The 27,354-nt window shown below is 40.1% G+C and overlaps 2 protein-coding genes and 1 pseudogene across 4 annotated transcripts in view; 1 reads left to right on the top strand and 2 right to left on the bottom strand.

The window, feature by feature from the left end:
- Positions 1 to 1,642: 1,642 nt before the first annotated feature.
- BCAS2 (BCAS2, pre-mRNA processing factor) lies at positions 1,643 to 15,968 on the bottom strand. The gene is made up of 7 exons (XM_027536000.1): positions 15,764 to 15,968; positions 15,565 to 15,657; positions 12,839 to 12,909; positions 10,118 to 10,279; positions 3,678 to 3,728; positions 3,071 to 3,151; positions 1,643 to 1,946 (listed from the first exon to the last, which is right to left on the bottom strand). The coding sequence occupies exons 1-7, from the start codon at positions 15,854 to 15,856 to the stop codon at positions 1,820 to 1,822; spliced, it is 678 nt and encodes a 225-aa protein (XP_027391801.1). The 5' UTR covers positions 15,857 to 15,968; the 3' UTR covers positions 1,643 to 1,819.
- On the top strand, positions 5,402 to 6,165 carry LOC113889253 (annotated as a pseudogene).
- A 907-nt stretch (positions 15,969 to 16,875) lies between the features above and the next one.
- The window catches only part of DENND2C (DENN domain containing 2C), a 93,222-nt gene continuing 82,743 nt past the window's right edge, over positions 16,876 to 27,354 (bottom strand). For 2 of the 3 annotated variants that reach the window (XM_027535994.1, XM_027535996.1), the window contains exons 16-19: positions 26,841 to 26,946; positions 20,209 to 20,448; positions 19,877 to 19,963; positions 16,876 to 18,822 (exon numbers count right to left, since the gene is read on the bottom strand). In XM_027535994.1, coding sequence (XP_027391795.1) covers positions 18,791 to 18,822; positions 19,877 to 19,963; positions 20,209 to 20,448; positions 26,841 to 26,946 — 465 coding nt within the window. In that variant the 3' untranslated portion in view covers positions 16,876 to 18,790. The remainder of the gene's footprint in view (positions 18,823 to 19,876; positions 19,964 to 20,208; positions 20,449 to 26,840; positions 26,947 to 27,354) is intronic. The other variant, XM_027535997.1, reaches the window with a different exon arrangement.

Below are 27,354 nucleotides of genomic sequence, written 5' to 3'. Positions count from 1 at the left end.
TCTAAATCATTTAAGATTTTTAAACTTCACCACTGTACCTTTTTTTGGACGTTTTCTAAGTACTTCATACATTTCCCTATTGTCCTTCTCTAATTAAGCAGTCAACAGCTCAGGACCAATGGGCTTCTGACTGAAGCTAAAGACTTGCCAGTTTCAACAAATTTCATATATTCATTTTCCAGTCATTTTTAAGAGCAACATATGAAAATATTTAATATATAAATACTGCCATATAAAAGATGAGTAAAGCTGATGGTATGAGCTCTACCTAATAATATTGAATATCTGATAGATCACAAATGAAACTCCCTATTATTATATATCGAGAAAAAGTATGAGTGTGTTGACACAAAAATTTTGATTTAAAAAAAGTCATATACAAATTATGGACTTTTCTGTAGCTTTAAAACCACTGACCCTTAATATTGTCAATTATACTCTGCCCCCAAAAAAGGACTATACCGTCTGTAGAGTCAAAGCTATCATTTTTCCAGTAGTCATGTATAGATGCAAGAGTTGAACCATAAAGAAGGCCAAGTCCGAAGGAATTGACGCTTTTGAATTGTGGTGCTGGAGATTCTTGAGAGTCCCTTGGACAGCAAGATCAAACCAGTCAATCCTAAAGGAAATCAACCCTGAATATTCATTGGAAGGACTGATGCTGAAGCTCCCAATACTTTGGCCACCTGATGCAAATAGGTGACTCACTGGAAAAGACCCTGATGTTGGGGAAGATTTAGGACAGGAGAAGAGGGCAGCAGCAGAGGAGACAGTTGGATGGGATCACTGACTCAATGAACATGATTTTGAGAAAATTCCAGGAGATGGTAAAGGACAGGGAAGCCTGGTGTGCTAGTCTATGAGGTCACAAAGAGTTGGATGTGACTTAGTGACTGAACAACAAAAAGCACTATTAATATAATAGGTTTGACAAGTTCTAGGTTTTAATGCTAAACATCTTTTAACTTTTTTCTGGTGGGAGTTCATCTCAGTGATTTGTAAAAGTGATTTGTACAGGAAGACTATGTATCCTTTGATATGTTGCAAATATTTTTTCTGAATTGGTTAGGAATCTTTTATAATTTAATTCTTTACAAGTAGAGGGATAAGAACACACCCATGGTGCTAACTACTGGATTCAAAAATTTGATGACACTTTCTAGCTAAAAAAACTTCAGCAAATTACTTCATCAGAACCTGTCAGTTTGTATATAAGAAGAATATGTAATTCCATAGGCTTTTGTGAGGATCCATTTTTTTTTTAACTCATGTAAGTTTAGTTCATCTACCTAAAGTGCTTACAACAGTGCTCAGCACATACCACGCTTTATGTAACTGTTGCTTACAGTGATGATGATCACAGATAACATATATGGAGCCACTGTATTTCTTTAGTCTTGTTTGGTAATTAAAACTTTGTTTAGAACTACCTCTTGATTTGAAATACTTATATTAATAAACCAAAATTTCCAACTTCTTGTACATGTTGATAACTTTCAGTAAGGATCTCTTGGGTACAAAATATGGTCCCAGTGACTCAAAATTAATTTTATGAAAAAAACATTATTCTAAAGCCATACTAATCTTGGAAATCTAAAGCTCCTTTTTAAATAGCAAAAACACAAAACAAAACAAACCACCATCATGTTTAAGTTTTTATTTTACTAAAATGTACAAATAGAATACAACTACCCACATTTTATGGTTTCTAAACATATAACCACTGATGGTTTCCAAAAGATGCTGTTCTTCATAGCTAAGACGCCCGATCTATGAAAGCCCAGCGTACCTTCTTCTCTACCCACCGAGCCAGTCTATTTCAGAAGTCTTGCCGTATGTTTTCTTTGTTTGCCTCTCCGTGTTGCTGCTTCATTTGAAAGAGCTCATTTTCTAATTGTACAATAGTCCTTTCAATCTCATAATTCTTACTGACCAGGGATACCCAGCTAGAAAAGAAAACAGAGGGGAAAATTACCTAAAGCAAAATTTCTCTTCAAGATGTTTATAGTATACACGTAACTATACACATTTATAGTACACACATTTTTAACCAGTATATATATATTTAACCATAATACTAACCTTCACTTTTAGCTTTACATTTTCAAAGCTGAGGCACAATTAGGGGGGAAAGTGAGTAAAGGGTATGTATATAAGACCTCTCTGCACTACTTCTTAAATTGCATGTGAACCTACAATTATCTCAAAATAAAAAGTGTAAAAAAAGAACAAATTAGAAAGAGCTGAAGAGATATGAAAAAGTGGTTGAAGTTAGTATTAAATTGGGTTAGAAAAGGATAGAAAATAGGGCAAAGGCAATAGTTAAAAATGATGAAGAAATTTCTACAGCTGCTAAGATAGAATTCCACAGATTCAAAGAATCTTCCCCTTCTCCCAGAAAAAAGTCTCTAGGACAAATGAAACAAACACACATGGACACGCAGAAGATTGTATCAGCTTGAAGAACAGTGTGGAAAGATGCAGTAACAGACTGATAACATGGGTGAGGGGAAGGTGGAGTAAGGACAACGGTGTGGGTGATGGAGGCAGGGAGATCAGGGAAAGAGCAAGTCAAAAAAGAAAAGAAACGGAAAAAAAAAAAAAAAGAAAAGAAACGATGAAAAAAATGACTGTATTCAGAGATTTGTACAAATTTGAGTATATGAAGAACAACATTAAAAAACAAAATATATAAACAAAGGGGAAAAACTCCTGAGACATACACAAATGATCAAGAAAGTAAGGAATTTCCCTCCTTTAAGAGTTTAAAAATAGACTTTTTTTCCTTTTAAAAGGTAGAATTCCATTCAGAACAGTAGTAGTGGATGGAAAACAGGGGGCTCTAAAATCAGAATAAACTGGCAGTGGTTCAGTTTTTTGTGTGTAACTCTAACTTCTTTTCAAGCCCATACTTCAGAAACAGGCAGAAGCAGTGAAGACTGGGATTCCGGAAAAGCATTTCTTTGATACTTGTGGCACTCCATTTGAATAGTGTTTGAATCATATTGTTGAATCTTGATCTTAACACGTGGCAAACAATTTAAAAGGTGATGGAATTACAGATACTCACGTTGACTCCATTTCTCTTAATTTAGATCCAGCTGTGAGTTGCATGTTCTTTCGTTGCCAGTTTAAGTCTTGAATATGTTTCCTGAAAAAAAAAAAAAAAATTTATATAACCCACCTACATTCTAACATAAGACTAAAATCAACAGAAAAGTCTGTAACTAATACGTCTTTAATTGCTTAAGAATGGATAGTCCTTCCTTCCATGTGCTTTTCCTTCTCTCTGATAACTTCTGTTCAGTTTTTGGTGAGTATTCTTTCAGATACTTTCCTGTATGTGTATATGCATACAGAGATTAGGGTGTGTGTGTGTTTTTAATTTAATATAAATCATATTATACATATTATTCTACTACTTTTTCCTTCTAAAAGTATCATTTCAGTAACTGCAAACTTGCAAACTGCAAATGACCCCGGAGAGATGTTTTCAGATCTCAGGTCTATTTCTTTTCAACTCAGGTAGGGCAAACCCAACACTAAACAGTAGACAGAGTGGATTATCAATTATTTACTCTCATATGACCACAGTCCAGTGGTTCCTTTTCCTTCTTATTGTATTTACTAAGGATTCACCTAAACTTCATTCTAAAATAGAAAGAAAAACAATTTACCTTAACTTCTGAAGCTCTTTCTGGGCGTGCTCAATCATATGAACTAGATTTCTAAAAAAGAAAATCAGATTAATGTACATTAAAATTAAATAGTGCTAACTAAAAGTACACTGTCTACTTGACACAAGGCCAAGTTTTTCTGCTAAAAATAAGCCATTATTTTTTGAGCTCCCTGTGCCAAACATCATGTTAGACACTCTACAATACTAACTTAATTCTCACAAGAGTTCTTTGAGGTAGACATCATTATTCCCATTTCACAGGTTAGGACACTATATTCAGATTAAGTAACTTGGTCAAGGTAACATACATGATTCAGTCTCAGAGGTGAATTCAGGTCTTATAAACTCTTGAACCCAAGCTGTTTACTGATAATTCTGATTTCGTGGACTTATATCATGTCTTAAACTGTTATTTCCTTTACATGGAAAAGATGAGGGAATATCTGATGAGTACACTCATTTCATCACTCATGAGTACACCTCCTTTTATCTCTATTTCTTCACCTACATTTAGTGTATCACTCTCTCCTCCTGTCTACAGCTAACTACAGAGAAGAAAAGAACTGTTGTGGAAGGCTGTAGATTTAGATTCCAGTCCAAATCCAAGCAGAGGGGAGAAGTTGAGTTATACAGAGTTCCCTGCAATTATCATTAAAGAAATGACTCAAGGGTAGAGTTCAATCTCTCTCTTTTCCTAAACTACAGCTTTACTAAGATATAATTCACATACCCTGTCAACTTCCTTTTAAGACAGTAGAGTCCATTTCAACCATACTGGCTCTGCTATGCTCTTGCTCTAGATTCAGTATTATTTCCGGGCTTTTGTGGCTCAAATTTCCTGCTTCCCTTCTGAGTTAATTCTCCTATCTCTACCAACTGATTTTCAAAAACTAACTATAATTCTATAGAAATTTGGTCTTCAAACAGTGGTGCCTCTCCAGGCTTTCTTTCAGCTCATCCCATTTTGACAATTATTCCACCCTGAAGACAATAAAGCTCAGTACTCTATTCCTGACCTCTGACCGTTAATAGGGAACTTTCCTTTGAATCACCTCTTTCTGGAAGCCCAGCGTATTTGTTGTCTTCTTCCTTCTTCTAGCTTCCCTCTTAAACACACAGGTCCCTCCTCAAGTATTCTGAACGCTGAAACTGACCACACCGTACCATGGGAATCAGAAGACTTGGGGTCTAGTCTCAGCTCTGCCCTAATAGCTATGCTTCCTTGGATGAGTCATTCGATATCACAAGGGCTAAATCTGTTTATTTGTAAAATTAGGGGCTGACCTTGAAGGTTTCCCTTCAGTTTCAAGTAAAGAATTCCCTTCTTATTAATGAAATACTGTTTTTTTTAAAGCAGTTCTGCACCAAGACCTACTTAAAACTGAAAAGTTTTCTGCCCAGTATATTGGACATCTGTGAATCCTATCACAAAGAAAGAAAATTTACTTTTGATATGACATAGTATAGTTCCTCTGGAGAAACATCCACTGGGTTTGGAGGAGACAAAATAATAGGCAAAAGAAAGCCCGACACTAGAAACTGTTACGCAATTAAATGGAAAACAAGTGATGCGCACAGTGATCTGTACAGTTCCCCAAAAGAGGGAGAGTAACAGAGGCAGAATTTTAATCAGGGAAGAAAAGGAAACAGATTAAAGTCATGCTTTAATCTGTTAATAATAATAATAATTTAATAATAATAATTAAAGTCAACTTGAATAAGTTGAATTTGGGTAGGTAAGTTAAAAGGTATTTCAGGAGGAGGTAAAGCCTGAGTAAAGGCTCGGAGGCAGATTTTATGATAGTCACCAAAGAGAGGACTAGACTTTTGCTTTGAATATCACGTTAAATAGCCTGGACCTTGCTTGGTCCACGCTGCCCGTAGCGGAGCCCATCGGCCAACCCAGCGTCCGCCACTACCACAGCCATGGGAGCACAGGTGGAGACCATCTCTCCCGTAGACGGGCGTACCTTCCCGAAGCACAGCCAGACCTTCGTGGTGCACTACACAGGGATGCTTGACGATGGAAAGAAATTCGATTCCTCCCGGGACAGAAACAAGCCCTTTAAGTTTGTGCTGGGCAAGCAGGAGGTGATCCAAGGCTGGGAAGAAGGGGTTGCCCAGATGAGCATGGGTCAGAGAGCCAAGCTGACTATCTCCCCAGACTATGCCTATGGTGCCACTGGGCACCCAGGCATCATCCCACCAAATGCCACTCTCATCTTTGACGTGGAACTTCTAAAACTGGAATGACAGGAGTGGCCTCGGCCCTGAGCTCCCCATTCTTGGATGTGCCACAGAAGGATCTGCCACCTCCAGACACACACAGAGAGTCGGTATGGAGCTCTTCCTGATGTTCCACTACACTCTGTATAAACATCTTCCCAGATTGAATGTGTTCTGTCACTGGCTTTGCTCTTCCCCTTACTCCTTGTATGTGTGTTGACCTGAACCAAATGCCATAAACCTCAAATTACTCAGTTTGTTTTTGTTTGGGGTGAAGACTGAGTTTCAGTCCTTTGGATCTAAGTTTCCAATTAAGTATTCTGCTAAGTCGCTTCAGTCATGTCCGACTCTGTGCGACCCCATAGACAGCTGCCCACTAGACTCCTCTGTCCCTGGGATTCTCCAGGCAAGAATACTGGAGTGGATTGCCATTTCCTTCTCCAATGCACGAATGTGAAAAGTGAAAGTGAAGTCACTCAGTCGTGCCTGACTCTTAGCGACCACATGGACTGGAGCCTACCAGGCTCCTCCATCCATGGGATTTTCCAGGCAAGAGTACTGGAGTGGGGTGCCATTGCCTTCTCCAGCACAAGTAATGGGTTAATTTTAGACTAGGAATTGGTGTTGGGGTGGGGGGGTGGGGTCCAATAATCTTTATTTTTTTGGATGAAAGTTTTATCTATTATATATTAAACACTCTTGCTGCTGTGCTGCAAAGCCATAGCAGATTCGAGGCGCTTTTGAGGGCCAAATTATTCTCCAAGTTGAGAGATGTCCTCGGGTTGAACTGAAAGCCCTACCCAAAACTGCAGTGGGAAGGGGGAGAGCATTTGCCTCCACTGCCCCACCCTCACCCTCCTCGTAGACCCTCTGCCTTTTGAAAGCAGATTGTTTTCACTGAGATGTTGGACATTGCAGACGTCTGTTCCCTGGGCCAGTAGAGACCTCTGATACCTTCATGGCCTTTGTTTTTTATTTCCATCCTGTGGTTTTTCTAATGGATATCCAAGATTTTTGTAATCACATAGCTATCCAAGCTTTACTTCCTAAATTTTAAGAACTTTAATCGAAAGTTAAATTGAAGGTGCTGTTTGCAGACACTTAACACCCATGAAAGTGCAGCCATCATGACAAATCCTTGAGTGTTGTCTTAAGAAAATCCTGCTGGTCATCACAGCTTCAGCATCTCCTGTTTTTTGATGTTCAGCTCCCCCTGCTAATCTCAGAGTTTCCTGGCTTCTCCTTGCCCTCTCTCCCCTCTTTGCTGTCCTGTGTGGTGATCTGGTGAGAGACATCCCTGCTTACTCCCCCAGCCGACCCCCACCCCCTGCGTTCCTTGCCCCTCTCCCTTCTGTGCTGTCCTGTGTGGTGATCTGGTGAGAGACATCACTGTCTACTCCCCCAGCCGACCCCCACCCCCTGTGCTCCTTGACCCTCTCCCCTCTTTGCTGTCCTGTGATCTGGTGAGAGACATCACTGCCTACTCCCCCAGCCGACCCCCACCCCCTCTGCTCCTTGCCCCCTCTCCCCTCTTTGCTGTCCTGTGTGGTGATCTGGTGAGAGACATCGCTGTCTACTGCCCCAGCCGACCCCCACCCCCTGCGCTTCTTGCCCCGTCTCCCCTCTGTGCTGTCCTGTGTGGTGATCTGGTGAGAGACATCGCTGTCTACTGCCCCAGCCGACCCCCACCCCCTGTGCTTCTTGCCCCGTCTCCCCTCTGTGCTGTCCTGTGTGGTGATCTGGTGAGACATCGCTGTCTACTGCCCCAGCCGACCCCCACCCCCTGTGCTTCTTGCCCCGTCTCCCCTCTGTGCTGTCCTGTGTGGTGATCTGGTGAGACATCGCTGTCTACTGCCCCAGCTGACCCCCACCCCCTGCGCTTCTTGCCCTGTCTCCCCTCTGTGCTGTCCTGTGTGGTGATCTGGTGAGAGACATGGCTATCTACTCCCGCAGCCGACCCCCACCGGCTGCACCACACATGACTGCAATAAAAGTGCTTTATGCTGGCTTTTCTCAAAAAAAAAAAAAAAAAAAAAGAAAGAAAAAAATAGCCTGGACCTTAAGTAAAGAATAATTATTAAAGCTTTACAGCTTTAATTATGGAAGCAATGTTCAATCTGAGGCATCTCTTTCTCCTCCGCCCCACATCTATGTTTTCCTCCATTCCTAGAATGTTCTCACTCTCCTCTAAACATCCATATTTCACCCTTTTCTGAAAACCTTGTACACTGCTGATGGGAATGTAAACTGCTACAGCTACTATGGAAAACAGTATGAAGGTCCCTCAAAAAACTAAAAATAGAACTATTAATACCATATGATACAGCAATTCCACTCCTGGGCATATATCTGAAAACAAAATGAAAATTGTAATTTGAAAAGACACACGCACCCCAATGTTTGTAGCAGCACTATTTACAACAGCCAAAACATGGACGCAACCCAAGTGCCCATCAACAGATGACTGAATTTAGGAGGTGGCATATATGTATACATCAACAATGGAATTACTACTCAGTCAAAAAAAGAAATATTGCCATATGCAGCAATGTGGATGGTGCTAGAGAATACTATGCTTAGTGAAATAAGTCAGAGACAAATACAGTATGATACCACTTATATATGGAATCTCAAAAAATAATACAAATAAAATATACACTCAAAACAGAAACAGACGCACAGATATTGAAAACAAACTTGTGGTTAACAGAGGTGAGGGAAGCGGAGGAGGGACAAATTAGGGATAGGTAACAGATACAAACTATTATATGTAAAGTAGATAAGCAACAAGGGTATACTGTATGGCATGGGGAATTATGCCCATTATCTTGTAATCACCTATGATAATCTGAAAGAATACCAGATCACTATGCCGTACATCTCAAACACAAAACTCAACTGTACTTCAATAATCCCCACCCTCACATCTCTTCCTTGTACAATGGACCTAGTCCTTAACGTCCTTCTCTGGATCTCTGTAGTTTACAGACCACAGTGCACAGTGCAGCACATGCCTCCATACTACCAAAGTGCACTACTTGGTTATCTGGGCTAGAATATCTTGCCTCCTCAACTAGATAAAGAAAGCTTCTTGAGAAGAAAAGTCACATTTTCCCACTTTATGAAATACACGTTGTTTTGGATTGATTTGTTCTCTTAAACTTCTTAATCGTCCCAACTCCACTGTTCTTTATTTGCCTTGCAGCATTCACAACAGAAACTGAATTGTTTGCTCTGCAGTTTCTTAAATTCTGGATTTTGCCCACAGATCCTTATGTGACCACAAAAGTTTAATGATGATTCTGAAAACTTGAGAAAAGCTATTTATCATTTTGTGATTTTTGCTTTACTGTTTCAGGAATCATCCTCTAACAAATGGTTTTATGCAGTCATGAGGTTCAATGGCCTTAACCTGTTAATAGAAACGTGGGATTTTAGGGCTCAAAGAAGCTATGGAGATCATCTAACCACTAACTTTTACGAACTGGAAACTGAACTTTAAATACTATAGACAGCAAAACCTAAAGCTAATTATGTGGAAAAGAAACAGGAGTTCAGAAGCACTCTTGTTTCTAGTGTTAATTCTCTATTCACAATCAATTTTCATTATCTGCAGATTCTGTACAAGTGAATTTGCCTATTACTCAAATTTATTTGTAACCCCCAAATCAATCCTTGCAGAGTTCTGTGATCATTCGTGGATGTGCTCAAAAGCAGCAAAAAAATCAGAGTTGTGGACATGCACATTTCCAGCTAAAGCAGAACAAGGAGATACTCCACCTTCTTGTTCCAGGTCTCATGAAGAGATAACCAGAGGAGAGAGTGTAATTTCCAACTCTGGCAAGCTACTTAACACTTCTCAACTTTGTCTTCTCTTTTATAAAATAAATAAAATACAGAACCTGTCAGGGTGAGTTGTTATAAAGTGTGTAAGATTATCGTCTATATGAGATGTGTATATATATATACACATGTATGAAATGGTTCAGTATTTGCTAATTCAGTATTCAAGGCCACTTTAAAAAGCAGAAAGCGCAACTAATGAGAGCTGACTGTTATAAGCAACCCCTCACATTAAGGATTATAGTCTACTACCAAGCTGTTTTGTAAATCAGACCTCAGAACTTGCTATTGCAATGTTACACAATATATGTGTTAGGTTTAGGTCCCCTTAAACAGGTGGGATGGGTTAAAAAAAAAAAGGTTTCTTACTCATTATACACTTTCCAGGCATTGCATCCATGCTGAGACATTAGTTCCAGATTCTCAATTCGAACTGCCTGATGCTCTAACTGCGCCATAGAATTGTTTACGCACTCTTGCCATGCAGTGATGTCATTTTTCTGACCAGAGGAAGGGGCTGGAAGTTCATATCTGAAATTAAACAACAATGAAATAAAACCACATATTCCTCCAAATCTTTCTCTCTACTCCCAACAGAATGCCTCATAGGTCTACGAACACTGTAAAAACAGAAGACTGGAAAAATAAAAGCCAACCAGAAGACTGAAGATAACATGTAGACCTTGCAATAATAAGAAGCCTATTTATCCTAAGAATCAATTTACAAGTAAGATTTAGCATTATGATATACAGTAACAAAAAACTGTTCACTTCAATGTGAAATGATACAATAAGCTACAGTATACATTCACATAAAGGGCTGTTATATTAGCTATTAAATGATGTTACTAAAGAATACTTAGAATATTAAAATTGTTTGCAATACATTAAGGGAAAAAATCAGGATATGAAAAACTATGCTATCATTTTGTAAAACACACCTACATCTATCCACCCTCCTACCCACATATCTACACCCCCTAGAGAAAAAGATGGCAAAAGTATATAATGATTTTTACATTTCACACTCAGTCTTTTCTCTATTTTTAATAATACCCAGTCCTTCAAAACTGCCAATATAGCCAGCAACACACACTCTTCATAAACCCCAGCTCATTACTGAGTTGCTACAAACTAACCTACAATTTCCATTTTGTTATTTTTATTAGATACTGTAAAAACTTCACATCATTCCTATGAAAAATTGAGGGACATGCAGCTGGGACTAAGAAGTGATAAACCATTTTCTTTTTTTTTTTAAAGCAAACTTTACACATGCATCATAAATGTAGCATTTTGAGAACTTCAGGTCATAACCCACAGTAAGAAATATTTTACACTGTGACACAGTATACAAATACACATAACTGAACGGAAGTTTCACAAAGCAGTACTTAACTTTACATGCAATGCATTCTGATATTTTTTATCTTCCTTAAAAAAAGTGCTATGATGTCTTACTAAACTTGACAATCAACTGCTTAATGGATTATAACCTACTTATGGGTTTAAAATATGCTGTTATGAAAAAGCTACTATTGTGAAAACCTTTAGAGCAGAAGCACCTAGAAATGTGAGAACTAAGGAGTCTTGGAAGTTTTTCTGCTTTTATCATGTCAGGCCAGATAGGAAATGGAGCACAAGAAAAGAAGAAATCTGGTCCTTTGGTTCTATAGGCTCAAATCTCTTATAATCTGTACATATACTGAGAGGATAACTCCACTGTTCATGTGGCCCTCTCCACTCTGACAGATTATATATTGATTCTCATCATTTCAGAGTTATCTTAGAGCTGAAGGGACCTCAGATGGTAAGCAACCGAATTCTCCATTTTAGAGAAAGTAACAAAAGAATGTTTGGGGTTTTTTCCCTGAGGAAGGAGAAACAGTTTTGCAGTAAAGTGGTACGGGAAGAGAGACAGTAGAACCAAAGTCAAACTATGCAGGCACTCTGAGTTTACTAACACTGTCTGTGTAAGAGTGAAGCACTACATGTCTAATCAGGAACATGTCCGTGGGAGTTCTTAAACATGAACTTAATTATAATTTTCCATTCTCTTGTTATTGGATTTTAAAAGAGTTTATATTTTAATGATGGTGAACAGAACATTTTTGAACATTAACAAAAGATTATATAAACCATGAGTGTAACTATTATATGAAAAAACATGTATTAATACAAAAGCAGACAAGTTTTTTTTCCTTTTCCACATTTGAACATGGCTACAGAAGTTACCAATAACCTCAGATATGCAGATAACACCACACTTATGGCAGAAAGCAAAGAACTAAAGAGCTTCTCAATGAAAGTGAATGAGGAGAATGAAAAAGTTGGATTGAAACTCAACATTCAGAAAACTAAGATCATGGCATCCGGTCCCATCACTTCATGGCAAATAGAGGGGAAACAGTGGAAACAGTGACAGACTTTATTTTTTGGGGCTCCAAAATTACTGCAGATGGTGACTGCAGCCATGAAATTAAAAGACACTTGCTCCTTGGAAGAAAAGTTATGACAAACCTAGACAGCTTATTAAAAAGCAGAGACACTACTTTGCCAACAAAGGTCCGTCAATGGTTTTTCCAGTAGTCATGTATGGATGTGAGAGTTGGACTATAAAGAAAGCAGAGCACCAAAGAATTGATGCTTTTGAACTGTGGTGTTGGAGAAGACTCTTGAGAGTCCCTTGGACTGCAAGGAGATCCAACTAGTTCATCCTAAAGGAAATCAATCCTGAATATTCATGGGAAGGACTGATGCTGAAGCTGAAACTCCAATATTTAGGCCACCTTATGTGAAGAACTGACTCATTGGAAAAGACCCTGATGCTGGGAAAGATTGAAGGTGGGAGGAGATGGGGACGAAAGAGGATGAGATGGTTGGATGGCATCACCAACTTAAAATGGACTTGAGTTTGAGTAAACTCCAGGAGCTGGTGACGGACAGGGAGGCCTGGTGTGCTGCAGTCAATGGGTTACAAAGAGTCGGACACGACTGAGAGACTGAATTGAACTGAACTGACAGAAGTTTTACTAATAAATTAAAATTAAAGAATGATCTGAGCCCAGCTGAACCAAGAATAGGACTTACCGTTTCATACTGAGCAATTCAATTGGTTGTCGAGCAGCCAATCTTTCAAATTCATTTCTCATTATGTCTGTCTGACATATAAATTGAAGAAAGAATTATTTCCAAAACCATATCAAAAAACAAATTAAAAACCACCAAACAAACAATGGATCTAACCTACTTAAATATTTATACTTTACTACTACCTATTATAATAGATCACCCCCCACCCCCAACTCTTCTCTGGAGTCACTGTTCTCTAGAATGTGAAAAGTACACAGGCATACACCCATTTCATATGGAAAGGGGCCCTCAAAGAAAAGCCGTTTTTGTTGCTTCATCACTAAGTCGTGCCTGATTTTTTTGTGACCCCATGGACTATAGCCCTCTAGTCTTCTCTGTCCATACAATTTTCCAGGCAAGAATACTGGAGTGGGTTGCCATTTCCTCTAGGGGATCTTCCCGACCCAAGGATGGAACATGTCTCCTGCATTGGCAGGTGGATTCCTTACCCCTGAGCCACCTGAGAAGCCTCTAACAATCTTACTATTTTCAAAAAAATGTGGTATAGTTCTACCTCTTTAGGTCCAATGTTTTAGTCAACATTCTATTTCATTTAGACTGAAAAGTAAGCTAAAAAGGTGTTCTAGAAGTCCATATTCACTGTTTAAAAGTTCTGCATTAAATATGTCTTCGTTGGAGAAAGCCTTTTCTGGACTACTGCTGAGCTTCACATAACTCTAAGAAAATATGGTTATTTAGTTTCCAGTAGAGACTAAGGCATTCTAGACAGAACCCTATGCACAGTGACAGAGTAAAAATTAACAATTAGGTAAGAAAGAAACTACAAATGTACAGTACAAGCTGTCCTCAGCTGTGTAACATCAGAGCCCTTACCTAACTCGTGACAAGTGACAGACCTGAACTTTTAACTTAACTCTCTTCAAAGCCTGAGGCAGCACTCACAGGGCTAAGTTATAAAAGAAATTCTAGGCATGAATGGCATACATTAAGCATTCATTAAACTGGCTTAGAAGCTCTTCATACATTCAGTGATAAATATTTGAGTGCCTATATTCTGTTTTACGTGATGAAAATACAGTGGTGAAGAAGATGAAAAAGATCCCTGTTCATGGAGCATTCTCATCTCAGTTTAGACAGGCCTTCCTCAATCAAACTATATGAAGCAATCACCTAGTCACTCTACATCATATTATTACTTTCTTTCTCTGTATAGCTTTATCAACAATTCGATATTTTCTGATTTATCTGTCTCCACACTCTCGAATGTAAACTCTTGTTCTCTAATAATTTGTGAAGAACCAATCTTCAGAAATAGTTGTTAAATGAACTAATGAAAGAGCAGTTTCAAAGGCAGTTTGAGGAGTGCTTAAGGTCTTGGGCAAATTACTTAGCCTAAGCTCCAGTTTTCCCATCTAAAAAATAGGGATATTAAACATATATAGTTTACACAGTTTTTTTTAGGACTGAGATAGTGAGCACAGTATACTATTAGCTCCCACTATAAAAAGCGCTAAATAATCAGTATACTAATTATAAAGATAGGAAGACAGAAATAATCAGTATACTAACTATAAACATAGGAAGCACAGGTTGTATCTAAAAGAGCTAAACATAAAACTGGCTCAAGTATTTAAGTTTGTGACTGAATGCAATTATCTGAAACTTTCAGAAATCAAGCTAATAAGGACTCATTACTGTCCTTAGTTCTTAATGTGCTAACACCTATATTTGGGTAACAACATTTAGAAAAAATCATGGGAAAACAAGCGTGCCAGTAGGAACATCTCTCTCCTACTTAAAACTTAACCATTATTTTTTTGAGTCGGTGATGCTATCCAACCATCTTATCCTCTGCCGCCCACTTCTCACCAACTCAATGACACGAGTTTGAACCAGCTCTGGGAGATAGTGAAGGACAGGGAGGCCTTGGTGCGCCGCAGTCCATGGGGTCTCAGACACTCCTACGCGACTAAACAACAATTAGACCCTAAACAGTATTTTGGATGGGCTTCCTTTGTAGCTCAGTTGGTAAAGAATCTGCCTGCAGTACAGAAGACTCAGGTTCGATTCCTGGGTTGGGAAGATCCCCTGGAGAAGGAAATGGCAACCCCACTCCAGTATTCTTGCTCAGAGAATCCCATGGACAGAGAAGTCTGGCCGGCTACATACAGCCCATGGGGGTCGCAAAGTGCCGGACACGACTTAGCGACTAAGCTACCACCCACAGTATTTTGGTTGCACTTCTAGGCTGAATATCCAAACGGTTCGATATGGTTCACTTAGATATTATTTGTCTCTACAATCAACGACATACATTCAGTAAATATTTAGGCTTTGAAACAAAGGCCGCAATCCTGTGGCGCTCAGAAGCTTAGGTAATTAGGCTTTTGTGTATTTAAAAAAAAGCCTAGATCACTTGTTTTATACTTAGAGGAAGAGGATACCTTTGAGAATTTACGCAAAAAACCTATCTTGGAAAGACGTAACACTAATTTTTGTATTGTTAGGTCAGTCTGCGGAGCTCTAGGAAGTCTTGTGGGTCTCAGAACTCTGGAGAAGGCTTATCTATGCAGCTATTTTCAACTGACTGACAATACTGACAACAGGGTTAGTAGTAGTGAAGCAAGTAACACTTAGCTGGAATTTACAATTCACTTTTAAGTGGCAAAGGCTCTCGATCCAAAAGGGTTCACTGTGCGCTGGGCTCAAAACATCACACTTACCTCAAAAGCAGAATAATCCGGGGCCGTCAGGTAGCTTAGATAGTTCTTCGTAGGTCGGTATCTGCGAGTTTCCTCTTCCACCAACGCCGCAGCCTAAGGACGAGAAGGGGCCAGGGTAGGAGCAGAAAATTGTTAGGCGCTTCTTCCGGCACTATGGGCCAGCAAGCGCTGGGCCAGTTACACAAAATCCCGAACTTACCGCTTCGCGAACACCAGGCGCTTCATAACCCTGATCAAAATACGGCAGCGCATCCACCACAACCTCCCCAGCTACCAAACCAGTACCCGCCATCCTTAGGTTCACTGGCGTTTTCTAAGTCTGCGCGGGCTCAGGTTCACTTCAATACTCCAGTGCCCGACGCTAACGTAATCACGTCACCTGCGCCCGACACTAACGTAATGACGTCACTCGTGCATCTGCTTTGGTGCACGCCCAGTTGTTAATTCAGAGGGCACGCCCGCTAGAAATTGCTCGGCCATTTTTTGTTTTGGTCGGATATGACGTCACTTCGTGGTTTCCCAGAGTCCCCGCTTGCTCCATCTTTTTTGCCGTGGACTGGCAGCGAAGTGCGGAGGATTTGGGGCTTTCGGTTTCGACCAGGATTCGAGTATCTGGAAGTGGAATCCTTTAAAATTTTTGGAGGGAACTGGCTGCAGGATTTGGCGGGGAGAAAGATACTGGGTTCCCACCTCGGCATTAACTCCCCTACCCTTCCACCTTCTTCCCTTAAACTTCTTTCCCTTTGCAGTTCCTTCCTGTATTCCCATTATTCGTTGTTCTCGGCGTCCTGAGAAGCTTTGCAGTGAATAAATGCAGGGAGTGGGCTCTAGTCTGCGGTTAAAATTGCGAGGCTTTAGGCCTGCAGAAGGAAATGAACCTGATCTCCCCGCCCCAGGGCGAGATGGGTGACTGCACATTAATCCCATGTTTTAAAAAGGCTTATTTTTGCCTTCAGGGCGTGTCTAAAATCCAGTCATTTTGCCTTTACATCTTTCGGTCAAGAAGAGCTCTTCTCATTGCCTCCAACCATTCCTGCTATTGCTGATGCTCGTCTGGTCCCTGGCTTCTAGTTCCCTTCGACCAAGCAGGGAAAGACCAAGTAATGTAGCAGCAGTATACCCTGTGCCGGTGTGCAAATCTAGACCCGGACTTCGCCAAGAGCTTGAAAATGTTGGCCACGGTTATCAGGCTTGGTTACTTTAGGACTGTTTATCCTTTACCTACCTTTAGATAAGTGTGTTAGCTTTCGATTTAAATGAAGTAAAACATCTTTACAACTTAAGCAATTTTATTTTAAATTCTCCAAGAGCTCCATGGTATTTTTTTGTGTTTATTCATTAAAAGATCTGTGAACAATATTTTATACAAATCTTGAGCGATTATCTTACAAACATGTCCAGAATTCGTAATTCTTTACAAAAACAAAACAAAACAGACTTAAGGAAGCAGCTTCAGATGGGAGGGATAAAAATAAGACTCCCATCCCTGAAGTAAAGGGCTCCTCACAGAGGGATAAACACTCAATTCCCAGTTACTGATTGTTCCCTCAGGGTGGGAGTGTCAGAAGAGACCAAATGGGGAAATGTCTGGTAAAAGTCCCACTGGGGTAAGCTGCTTAATAAACATTTATTTTTTTTAAGACACGGGCTCAGTTCTATTTTTCTGGACCCACATCTATAGGAATTGTATTAGACAGCACCCATCTTACATGTTGTCTGCTTCAGATCCATCCACACACACCTGAATGGGTTGTAATGACAATACTGCAAAAGTCAGTAAGTTGTATCATAACACAACTTAACGATGTTTTAAGTTTGAATATTTTTTATGCAGTTAAAGCCATCAGCAGGAGTTGAAGAAAACAAACTGACACTTGCTATAACATTTATCAATTAAAATTACACCATGGCTGACAAATTTCTCTTTCAAATCACTGCTACTACTTTAGATATTAAAAGTTGGGGTGATTATGTGGTGTGTGCCCAGGAAATGTCCATATTCTGAGTCCAATTTAGAGAAAAAGTCCAACATTTCTAGAAGAACCAAGAAAAGAGTCTCAGCTGGACACCTGTAGCATGAAGTCCTGTATCCTCAGAGCTGCAAGTTGGCTCTGGCGCACTTCAGCTTAAAGCAAAAAACAAAACAAAAAAACCTTTTCCAATAGCTATAATCCCACAGAGCCCAATTTTCCATCTGTAGGAATAACCAGTTTTGTTTTAAAAAAAATGAATGGTCCTGGCTTCAGTTTAAAGTTATTTAAACTCTGAATTCCACTTTCTTCATCAATGAAATGAGAGATGCAAACAGTTGATTTAAAGAGTAAATTAAAGATGACATACACACACGTAGCATTCACGGCGCAAGATGGACCCTGAAAAAGAAGGTAGTTTTCATGCCCTTGAGACAAAATTTTCCTATTAGTTATATATTTTTTCTCTTCCGGTCATGTCACACAGCACGTGGGATCTTAGCTCTCTGACCAGGGATGGAAACTGTCCCCTGCAGTGGAAGTGTGGAGTCTTATGCACTGAACCACCAGGGAAGTCCCCCTATTAGCTATAATTTCCCAATGTTTAATGTCGATACATGAGGGACAAGCTACCCAAGTGCCACACAATGTGGAAGGAATGTTGTAGGGTATCTATTTTTATAAGATACTCAACAACAGTGTTAATAAATAGGACTTCCATGTGAGATTCCCCTAGCTTTAAACACTTCCCCCCCACCCCGCCCCTCAAAAAAGAGATGAGTATATTCCTTAAACAGCCCATAGGTTTAAAGCTGCCATGGTATTTCAGTGATGAGAATTACGTGTGAAGGGCTTGTGTCCTCTACTTGTATCATGCCTCCCTAGTACCTTAAATGCAGCACTTTTCTCACTGTGCTCGACTTTGAGCTGTTTTAAAAAATGCAACACCATGTCCTTCTCTTGTAAAAGACAAGTGTCTTCATAGGCTAAACTCAAAACACAAAGAATGAGCCAAGACTCAAAAGGCCACTTGAAAAAATCTGGAGGCAGACAGAGTAAAGGAAGTATAGGTTCCAGACTACTCCCAACAATTCTCCAGTGGTTACTACAGCAGCAACAGGAGAATCCTCCTCCAAGAACCTGGCCCACTCTGTAACCTTTCAACATTTTGTAGAATACTTCAGGGCATCCTGACTCTTGGAAAAATAGTTTCTTTGGCAGTTTCTGTTCTATTCAGGATGGAGGCAGTCAAGATTTCATTTCTTCTGCAGAAATTTCATTTTGCTTCCTAAAGGAAAAAAAGAGTGAACTCTCATTAGTTAATTTTTATTTAGGATACATTATTTGATGCAAGGGATTAAACCTAGTCATTCAGAACAGCCCAGGAGTAAGCTGCCATCTCAAGTTATCAGTTGATGTGTTTAACCACCAAAAAACCTAAACCAAACATACACACACAGAACCCCCAAACGTCTATTTGTAGACATAGAAGGAAACTCAGACATTATCTAATCCTGCCATTTTCAAATCTGACTGCAGGTTAAAATTGCTTTTCCTGCTCTCCAGAGATTTCCTGGAGCCTGGTGAGGGGTGGGAGTGGATTTTATTAATTTTTTTTTTGCCGCACCATGCACCCTGCAGTGTGGGATCTTAGTTTCCCGAGAAGGGATTGAATCATGCCAATTGCAGTGGAGGCTCCAAGTTCTAACCACAGGACCTCCAGGGAATTCCCTGAATTTTCATTTAAGTTCTCCAGAGAGTCTAATATTGTAGTCACAGCTGAAAACCACTGATCTAATCTAACACTGTGGTATAAAGATAAAGTAACAGCCCTAGGCATAATTTGAAGTGTAAAATTAGAGACTTGCAGGAAATCCTCTTTTGCTTCAGATGCCCTTAACCAGGTATTTTTAACCTGGAGTGCATGGATGGGCTTCAAGGGGGTCCATGAACACCCTAAAAGTATATGCAAAATGTGTTTATATGCTCCAAGGGTATTTTTCTGGAAAAAGGTGCAGTTTTTAATAAGATTCTCCATAGGATGTGGTCTAGAAAAAGATGAATAATTATGGTATGCAAAATTCTTATAAGGAAGCTTCATCTGAGGAAAACAGTCCCATGGACAACTCTGACGGAGAATCCTAACGTCTGAGAGTCTTGTCATTCTCCAAACACTGTGGAAATAGGGTAATGGTTTCTGGTCACTGTATGCGAGGTTATATTGTTGATGTGATGGTAAAGCTTTTGTGATGAGGCATGCTTACACAAAAGTTTGTTATCTTTTTTTTTTTTTTTTTTTTACTATATTTATCTAATAATAATAGGAAAACACAGCAACTTACCAAGACTTCGCAAAATTCTATTCACTCCGCTGGGCTCAGACTCAGGAATTGTTTCCAAATATTGGAGCGCCCGGACCTCAAACAAACCTACAAAGAAAACTCATGCTGCTCAAACTGTCATACACTCAAGACTGAAAAATCAACTGAATAAAACTCTGTGCTCATTACCAGTGTGCTTCCGGAGCTAAAACAATATCACAAAATAAAAATTTTCCCATAATAAACAACTGATCGTGAGTCCTTGTAGCCTTATGTTATTTTTTGTTTATATTATTTTCAAATCTTTCAAGTGTTCACTAAATACAGAGGGAGACCTTTAGGATGAAACTGACCTTTCACCCCACTTTTCCGAAGCTCTCGGTCCTGGATGAATCCTGCAAACATTTGAGTTTCCATGAAGAGATCCAGGAAGTGGCGTACACTTCGGGAGGTGTGAGATTTACGAAATGGCTCCCTTTGGAATACACGCTCCCCACGCTCAGTGACAGTCATGCTCAAAGAATAATGTCCCACCAGCTCCACAAAAAACCTGACAAATGCTTCGGACACCAGAGAGTTGAGTGTCACATCTTCTGCAAAATGAAAGAAAATAGAAAGGGGAAAAAAAATCCCCTAAGTTTTGTGTTTATAGGGACACTGGCTCTGGTTATAAAAGTGACACCTAGGGAATCATAGATTAAAGGTCAGAGAATAAATATAGGAATCCTCATTCTCAGCTTTCTTGCTCTCTTCATGACCAGAAAAATAGCAAATGGCTTATATCCTTACCGTCACTGTCTTCCCACACATACTGTGGTCTGCACATCTGTAATTTCCCTGGAACTGCTCTTTCAAAGACCAGTGAGAACCAGCTGAGTTTAACCTACTCTTCAATTTTTAATCCTCCTTAAAACTCTATGCTGCACTTGTGCTGCCCTCCTCCTCATTCCTTCTGTCTCCCACAATTTGATGGTCTTCCTGATTCCTCTCCTGCCTTTATGACCAAATATTTGTTTTACTCTTGACTCTTCTTCTTCTTCCTGGGATTGGTCTTTGGACCCCTTCTCTTCAACATTCCTTTCCTTAAAGAGCTAACTGGCATGGAGAGAGAGCTGACTTTCTTTGTCAATAATTCTCAACCTCAGATCTCCAGTCCTGATATTTCACAAAAATTCACCTTCCACACTTTCAGGCTACATTTTAGGTGATCATCAATTGGCTGTCCCATTAGCATTTATATTCCTTTTGTCTAAAAGTCACCATCTAGGGCATTTCCTGGCAGTCTAGTGGTTAGGACTCTGTGCTATCATTGCCCAGGGCACAGGTTTGAACCCTGGTCTGGGAACTAAGACGCTACAAGCCACTGCTGCTGCTGCTGCTAAATCGCTTCAGTCGTGTCCGACTCTGTGCGACCCCACAGACGGCAGCCCACTAGGCTCCTCTGTCCCTGGGATTCTCCAGGCAAGAACACTGGAGTGGGTTGCCATTGCCTTCTCCAATGCATGAAAGTGAAAAGTGAAAGTGAAGTCACTCAGTTGTCCCCAACTCTTAGCGACCCCATGGACTGGAGCCTACCAGGCTCCTCCGTCCATGGGATTTTCCAGGCAAGAGTACTAGAGTGGGGTGCCATTACCTTCTCTGGCTACAAGCCACAAGGCTCAGCCAAAAACAAAAAGTCACCATCTCAGGTCCTTTTAGGAAATTGGTAGACTATAAATCACATAAATAAACAATGCATGTCAAAACCAAATTCATTATATTTCTCCACCAAATCAGTTTCTCACTCAACTTTCTCATTTCATATTGCATCATGATTATTCCATAATAAATAATAATTTAATGAGTGCTTTTACAAATGTAGTAATAATCCAGACAGGCAGACGTATCATTTCCTTGTTACAGCTGAGGAAAATCAAGCTCAAATCAAAGACATTCTCAGGTCACCTCACCCAGTACCAGAGAGAAGCTGCAGGAACCCCCAAGTCAGGTGATTCTTAACCACTGTAATCTAGCACAGTGTGTCTCTTGCTCTTTCCTGTGGGCTGACTGGGAATCTGGGACTGAGGTTTAATCAGATTTCTACCATGAAACAGCTGTATAATAGTGGGCAACTTGTTTTACCTCTCAGGGCCTCTCTTTCTGTATCTGCACAACGAGGTGGCTGATTAGGCAATTTCTAAGGTCTCTTCTGACATTACATTTTTTAAGTTTTTTATTTTATGTTGGAGTGTAGCCAGTTAGCAATGTTGTGATAGTTTCAGGTTTTACAGCAAAGCGACTCAGCCATACATATATGTGTATCCATTCTCCCCTAAACCCCACTCTTGACATTACATTTTTAATTTTTTTTAAGTTATTTATTTATTTGGCTATGCTGGGTCTTAGTTGTGGCATGTGCAATGTACTTCTCTGACCAGTGGCTGAACCTGGGCCCCCTGCATTGGGGGCACGGAGTCTTAGCCTTGGGACTACCAGGGAAGTCCTTATGTTTTTATTCTAATCTAGATTTCCATTATATTTTGTTCAACAGACTTTCTTCTCATCTGTTTTTTTCTGCAACTGAGAATCCATCACTGCTTTTATGGTCAACACTTTTGCCCCACTCTCTCATTCCTTCCAGTTATTGTCCCATCCCTCCTCCAGTTTACAGCAAAAAATTTCTCGGAAGATTTGTTTATACTTAGGGGGTCCCTAGTGGCTCAGCGGTAAAGAATTGCCTGCCAATGTAAGAGACTTGGGTTCAATCCCTTGGTTGGGACAATCTCCTGGAGAAGGAAACGGCAACCCACTTCAGTATTCTTGCCTGGGAAATCCCACGGACAGAGAAGCCTGGCGACCTACAGTCCATAGGGTCACAAGGAGTAGGATACGACTTAGCGACTAAACAACAACCCACTTTCTTACACCTAATTCCCTTTCTTTTAAAAATTATGTTTTTCAATACCTTATCTCCCATCCTTTGTTTCTCTTTTAATGTATATACATTATACATTCTTTTACATGCATGAATATTTCATAAGCCCAGCAATGAAATGACCACACAAATGCCCACCATCAAGATTAGAACAGAACATCACGTGTATCTCTGAAGTTCTCTGTGTGATGTCCTCTCAGTGGTATTCTTCCCCTACTTTCCAATAGAGGGTGACCGTTATTTGGAATTTTGGTATTTCATTTACTTTACGTAGTCTTACTACACACATGCAACCCCAACAACTTAACCCCAACCCCTAACAAGGTTCTGTATGTCTTTGAACATTATATAAAACATTATCTTCTACTGAAACTTATTATTTTATTCAGTGTGTGTGTATGTTTAATCTTTTTTTTTTGGCTGCGCTGGGTTTTTGTTTCTGAGCAGAGGCGTTCTCTAGTTGCGATGAGCGGGGCTACTCTCGAGTTGCGGTGTGTGGGCGTCTCACTGCAATGGCTTCTCTTACTGCAGAGCACCGGCTCTAGGGTGTGCAGTCTTGGGTAGTTGTGGCACACAGGTTTAGTTGCTCCAGCTTGTGGAATCTTCTGGGACCAGGGATAGAACTGGTGTCCCTGCATTGGCAGGCAGACTCTTAACCACTGGAAGTCCTCAGTGTGTGTTTTTAAGATTCTTTTTTAACGCTATATTCTCTTGTCAGTGGACACTGAGGTTGTTTCTAGTTTTTGCTATCACATATAATACCACTACAAAAATTACTGTACTTGTTTCCTAGTTATCATGTGCAAGAGCTCTCTTGTGTATATATTTAAAATGGAATTGTTGGGTTGTACCCACTCCGGTACTCTTGCCTAGAGAATCCCATGGAGGGAAGAGCCTGGTGGGCTGCAGACCATGGGGTCGCTAAGAGTCGGACATGACTGAGCGACTTCACTTTCACTCTTCACTTTCATGCACTGGAGAAGGAAATGGCAACCCACTCCAGTGTTCTTGCCTGGAGAATCCCAGGGACGGGGGAGCCTGGTGGGCTGCCATCTATGGGGTCGAACAGGGTCGGACACGACTAAAGTGACTTAGTAGCAGCAGTAGCAGGATATATACACCTTTAACGTTACTAGATGATGCCAAATTGTTTTTCCAAAGGTACTGAACTAATTTAAACATTCTCATCAATACTTGATACTGTCAGACTTTAAAATTTTTACCAATATGGTGGATATAAAATGGTATCTCAGTGTGGTTTTAATTTACATTTTCCTGATTTTGATGAGGTTCTATATCTTTTCATATATTTGTTGGCCTTTCATATTTCCTCTTCTATGAAATGATTGTTCATATCTTTCCCCCATTTTTCTCTTGGGTTGACCATCTTTTTACTTTTAAATTGGAGGAATTTTAAAAACTAAATTTTAGATACTATTCCTTTGTTAGTTATATTTGTTGAAAATGTCTTCATTTAGTTTGTATCTTGTTTTTTATTCCTTTTCCATGGTGTCCCTTGATGAACAGAAAATTTTAAAATTTAACATAGTCAGGGACTTTCCTGGGTGGTCCAGTGGCTAAGACTCCATGCTCCCAACGCAGGGACCTGAGTTTGATCCCAGGTCCAATAAGTGGAACCCAACAGGCTACAACTAAAAAAGATCTCATATGCCACAAAAAGATTCCACGTGCTACAACTAAAAAGAAAAAAAATCCCACATTTTTCTGCAACTAAAGACCCAACGCAGCCAAATAAATAAATAGTAAAATTTTTAAATTAGCACAGTCAAACTAATCAATCTTATCCTTTATAGTCTGTGTTCTTTGTGCCACATTTCAGAAATCCATTACTGTCCCCAAACATAAAATAGTTTCTATCATTTTCTAAACATTTTAAATGTTTTACTTGTAACATTAAGTCTTTAATTTATCCTAATTAATTCTGTGTATAATGTGGAGTACAGATCCATCTCTGTTTCTTTTCATGTGGAAAACCAGTTGCCCTAGAACTGTTTACCAAATGGTTCATTCTTTTCCCACTGCTATTCAGTGCTGGCACTGACTGACACAAATCAAGTTTCCTTATGCATGTGCATTCTCTATTCTTCCCATTTTTATTGCTCTGTTTGCTTCTTCTGAACCCAAATAATCTTAATTACTATGACCTTATAGTTAATCTTGATGTTCTGTAGGGCAAGCTCGTCAATCTTGTTTTTTTTCAGGAGTGTCTTAGCTATTCTTGGCCTTTTGCTCTTCTGCTAAAATTTTACAAAAAGATGAAGGTCATTCTAGTTTTCTCTTGAACTTACCCCCGTCTCACTTTCTTCCCACCTTTTCATTGAATCTGCTGTTACCAAGGTTTCCAGAGCCCTTCCCATTGTCAAATCCACTGGTCAATTCTCAGTTTTCATATTATTGGCCTCTTTGCGGCATTAAATATAACTGTTTAGTCTTTCCTTCATGGAATACTTTCTTCACTCAGCTTCTGCAATCCATACTCCTGTGTTTTCCACCTACTTCACTAGCTGCTCTTTTTAGTCTCCTTTGCTGGATTCTTCTCTTCCAACTGTCAAAAGTTATAAATTCAAGCACATCATTCCCAACCAGGGCTCAATCCTTAAATTGTTTAAATTTTCTACTTATACTCACTCTATTGGGTTATCTCATCTGGTTCCTCAGATTTAAAATAGCAATGTATGTCTCTAGCCTAAATCTTTCCTCTGAATTTCAAATTCTTGTATATAAATGCCTACTTGATATCTCCAGGTGAATGTCTGCCAGATATTAGATAGGTATCCAATAGGTAGCTCAAGGGGCTTCCCTGATAGCTTAGTTGGTAAAGAATCCACCTGCAATGCAGGAGACCCCGGTTTGATTCCTGGGTTGGGAAGATCTACTGGAGAAGGGATAGGCTACCCACTCCAGTATTCTTGGGCTTCCCTTATGACTCAGCTGGTAAAGAATCTGCCCACAATGCGGGAGACCTGGGTTTGATCCCTGAGTTGGGAAGATGAAACTGTTAAGAGAATGAATGGGCTTCTCTGATAGCTCAGTTGGTAAAGAATCCGCCTGCAATGCAGGATACCCCAGTTTGCTTTGTTCAATTCCTGGGTCAGGATGATCCACTGAAGAACAGATAGGCCATCCACTCCAGTATTCTTGGGTTTCCCTTGTGGCTCAGCTGGTAAAGAATCCGACTGAAACACGGGAGACCTGGGTTTGGTCCCTGGGTTGGGAAGATCCCCTGGAGAAGGGAAAGGCTACCCACTCCAGTATTCAGGCCTGGGAAATTCCATGGACTGCATAGTCCATGGGGTTGCAAAGAGTCGGACACAACTGAGTGACTTTCACGTTCAGGTATCTCAAACTTAATGTTCAAAACTGAACTTTTAGTTACTCCTCTAAACTTGCTCCTTCTCTAATGATCCCCATCAGTAAACAGCCTTTGAGTTCTCATCTGTAAAATGGGGATTAAATAATAATACCTGCTTCATACAGATATTACAAGGATCAAATAAGATGTATGCTAAGTGCTTAAAATAATGCTTGGCATACAGTAAGCCACCCAATAAATATTATTCATCTTTTCATTTAACAAATACTTACTGAGTACCTATTTAGTGAATGCTGTTCAAAGTATTGGAAATAGAAAACAAACAGACAGTCACTGTTCTCATAGAACTTACACTCTAGCACATCAGATGGTGATGAAGGCCATGGAGAAAAATTAGGTCAGGAAGGAGGACAGGAAGTGCTAAGGGAATGGGGACAAGTGTAAACAGGACAGTCAGGAAAAGCATCACCAAGAAACTGACATTTGAGCATGGACCTACAAGAACAAAGAGCAGGAGCCATGTGCCTAGGGGAATAGCATTCCATACATGGAACTGAGCAAATGCCAAAGTCCTGAAAAAGAAGAGGACTTGGCACATCGAGGGTGAGCAAGGAAGCTGACTACCAGTTTATGAAGGCACAGGCAATCTCATACTACTTTTATATATGCTTTGGCAGGATGCTGGGCATTTGGTTTTTACTGTCTTGACCTTAAATCCTCAGCCACTTGTCTCATACCTTGTGAAAAATTCTGCTCCTGAGCCAATATTTCATTTCGTTCTTCCAAAATCTGTATCAGGGCAGCTTGTAGTTTAGGTGGTAGAATTTCATCCTCATCAGATACCTTAAGAGAAGAAAATTGAGATTTTCATGAGCTTTGAGAGAGAAAGTCTCAAACTTAGGGCCCTATTAAAGTCCCCCAGGTGCCACAGGTGGCTTTGTATGTATTTCGGCTAAAAGGAGTCTGTCTGAAGCTTCCTTCCCTACATTGAACAGAATCCATGATGTTTCTGGTGTGGAAGTGTTAGTCGCTCAGTCGTGTCCGACTCTTTATGACCCTGCGGGCTGTAGCCTGCTAGGCTCTTTTGTCCATGGGATTCTCCAGGCAAGAGTACTGTAGTAGGTAGCCATTCCCTTCTCCAGAGGATCTTTCCCACCCAGGGATTGAACCCTGGTCTCCTGCACTGCAGGCAGATTCTTTACCATCTGAGCCACCAGGGAACATCTTAATTAAATTTAAGAAACATAAATA

Source organism: Bos indicus x Bos taurus, chromosome 3, assembly GCF_003369695.1.
Source record: "Bos indicus x Bos taurus breed Angus x Brahman F1 hybrid chromosome 3, Bos_hybrid_MaternalHap_v2.0, whole genome shotgun sequence".
In the NCBI taxonomy this organism is placed as follows: Eukaryota; Metazoa; Chordata; class Mammalia; order Artiodactyla; family Bovidae; genus Bos; species Bos indicus x Bos taurus.
Note: the sequence above shows the minus strand (reverse complement) of the source record. Positions and strands in the feature narration are given on the sequence as shown.